This window comes from Trichoplax adhaerens, genomic scaffold (genome assembly GCF_000150275.1).
Source record: "Trichoplax adhaerens TRIADscaffold_3 genomic scaffold, whole genome shotgun sequence".
In the NCBI taxonomy this organism is placed as follows: Eukaryota; Metazoa; Placozoa; class Uniplacotomia; order Trichoplacea; family Trichoplacidae; genus Trichoplax; species Trichoplax adhaerens.
Window position 1 is genome coordinate 6,732,764 of NW_002060945.1, and position 2,751 is coordinate 6,735,514.

Below are 2,751 nucleotides of genomic sequence, written 5' to 3' on the forward strand. Positions count from 1 at the left end.
ATGGCTAAACGGAACCTATTGATCATCGTCATCGCTCTTATTGGATGTAGCGTTAATGGTCTTCAGAATAATTATCAGCGGGAAATTAATAATTCTCATGAATTGCTTAAACATCTGGTGAACTATTTAGCCGAGCTTAAAGGAGTGAATTTGGTTGAACGATCTGAGTACTTACACCACATAGTAAGAATACGTACATCATTTATGCTTCCATGCAATAATCAATTTACTTTTTCAACGAGGATCGTAGATTAATTAATTCCATTAACAATCGACAATGAATAAAACTAATGATGAAAAATATTGGGAACTGATGAAAGGACAAGTAAATTTAACCTTAGTAGAATGTTCTTGTGATAGTATTACCATAATGTATGATTTTGAGTGAATTAATTTAAGTGATGTATTCGTGAGATTAACACCGATTCATTTTTCTCTCTTATCAATAATAACCGCAAAAACGGATATAACTATTCTTCAAGCTCCTTATCTATAGTAGATAAAACTTGATATGATTATAATCTAGCGTTACTTCAATAATTTAATTTTTAGATAAAATAACCATAAAGAATACAACATTTTTAAGAGAACAATCCACTACTACTTCTGACATTTATCGCCTATCCAATTCAATATTACATAAGCTAATTACTTTCTGTGCATGTTAATAGCAAACACTTTCGCACTAATATCACTTAGCTCTCAAAAATTTTGTACAGAAAAAATCCCCCTCCTTATGCATTGTTAGTATTCACGATGAAGTACGTTGCATTTAATGTTAAAATGAATATACTCAGTGAGATATTATTCAGTAATTACTGTTACTTTACAAAAAGTTATCCAATGCTTTTTTCCTGTTTCGGCATTTCGTATATGAATCTTCGTGTTTAGCCTCTAGAATTTTGATTTAAAACTTTATAAAGTACTTTTATAAAGCATCACAACTATCGCTATATTCTTATACTATAAAGCCTTAATAGGAAATCTTAAGCAGATTTTTACCTAAAGTCTAACTGTATTATGATATTATCAATGTAAATACTAAATCATTTGGATCACTAGTTAAATTAGTTAAGAAAAAGTGTCACTTGAAATTATATTCAATCAATAGTAATCGGAATTTAGTGCAATAAAGCTAATTTCTATTTAATGAAATTTTATCATCATGCCGCTATTTCATTGCTCTTACTATACCTTACACGATGCCAAAGAAATATCAGATATTAAATCATTTACTTCATTCAGCTAATTCGTATACCGATGCATTCATTTAAGATACAGTTTGGTCGAACATAGACAAGTTATCGCTTATTATTAGTTTACTTATACTTTGGTACTGAAGTATTTCTTGAAAAATTGAATACTTCCATTTTCATTTACTACTATCAAGTGATGTAAAACTTTCATGTTTACTATAGATATCTAGTCAATTAATGCTAGATTGTTTATATCGATTACAAATACCAGTAGAATGTTATTCTTTACTTTATAAGGAAACACTGCCAATTCTCTTTCTTCAAAGCAGACGGCGTTATGTAATCTAATATATCATATAGTATCCTATTTTAATTTTCTATAATAGTCTATTCGTAACTATTAACTATTATAACATATATATGACTGATCAGCGCGATAGAATTTATAAAATCAGATATTATGACGTTGATAGCTGCAGTTCTAGTAAAACTCATGCTAGCGTATAAAATAATTAAAATTGCTGTTACTTTAAAATAATTACATGTATCTTATTTTGTATCCAGAAACAGAGAGAAATACAGAGTACACCATCTAAAATATGGCTTGATGGTAGCCTAACTTCATGCGTGAATGTTGGTGTAAACATTTCTTCATTTTGTAATATTAATTACAAAGTGCCAGAATATTTAGTGAAAACCTTAACTCTAACCTTGGAATTCGTAGCAAAAAGTTATGAAGTATTAAGGCCTCGGTTACATACCGACTGTTTCGCAGCAATAAGAGAAATTGTATGTAAAGGAACTTTGCCAAAATGTTCTCACGATGGAACAGCCACCTATCTGAATTTTAGCAGTTCTTGTTCACACTTGAATTCGACATGCTTACCAAATATCATACACATTAATGGTCAATCTGGAAGTACATTATGCAGTGAAGCAGGCAAGCAATATACACTAAACGCTTGTCGCAAACCTAAGCTAACAGCAATTAATAAGGACCACTGTAGTCCTTTTAGTAATGAAATTACTTACCCAACATGGTTAATGGCCAGTTTAGCAATTCAGGAGGCGACTGTTAAAAATACAAAAACTTCCTTTGAAAGGCGAAATGTTTCTACCGATTGCATTAATAAGTGGGTAAAATTTACATGCAATAGAATTCCATTTTGTAGTCTTGATCAGACAAGTTTACACGTTGGTGTTAGCAAGCAACAATGTGAAGAAGCGTTGACATGGTTAGTATTTTTACTTACTTTCAGTTGAATTCCATCAAAAATTAATTAACGGACTGGCATTTCCGTTTAAATATAATAAGAGCAGGGACTAATTAGTACTCTTATATTTGATAATTATTTTCATTTATTGCTATTAATCGATATCTTTATATTTTCTTAGTTTACCACCAAGTATGGCAGCAACAAGAAGAGCCGGAATGGATTGTAACAGTTTTCCCGATAGCAACAATGCAGTGGTAGTTAGTAGCAGTTACTCTATATTAGCAATTAATTACATTAACCTATTTTTGGCCTATCTATTTACTTTATTGCTATTTTAA

General features: G+C 30.5%; 1 protein-coding gene across 1 annotated transcript; it reads left to right on the top strand.

Moving 5' to 3' along the window:
• Positions 1–2,751, top strand: TRIADDRAFT_54739 (uncharacterized protein; the record flags this gene model as incomplete). Its single annotated transcript, XM_002110547.1, has 4 exons — positions 1–183; positions 720–761; positions 1,761–2,431; positions 2,592–2,751. 4 exons carry the CDS (start codon positions 1–3, stop codon positions 2,749–2,751), a joined length of 1,056 nt encoding a protein of 351 aa, XP_002110583.1.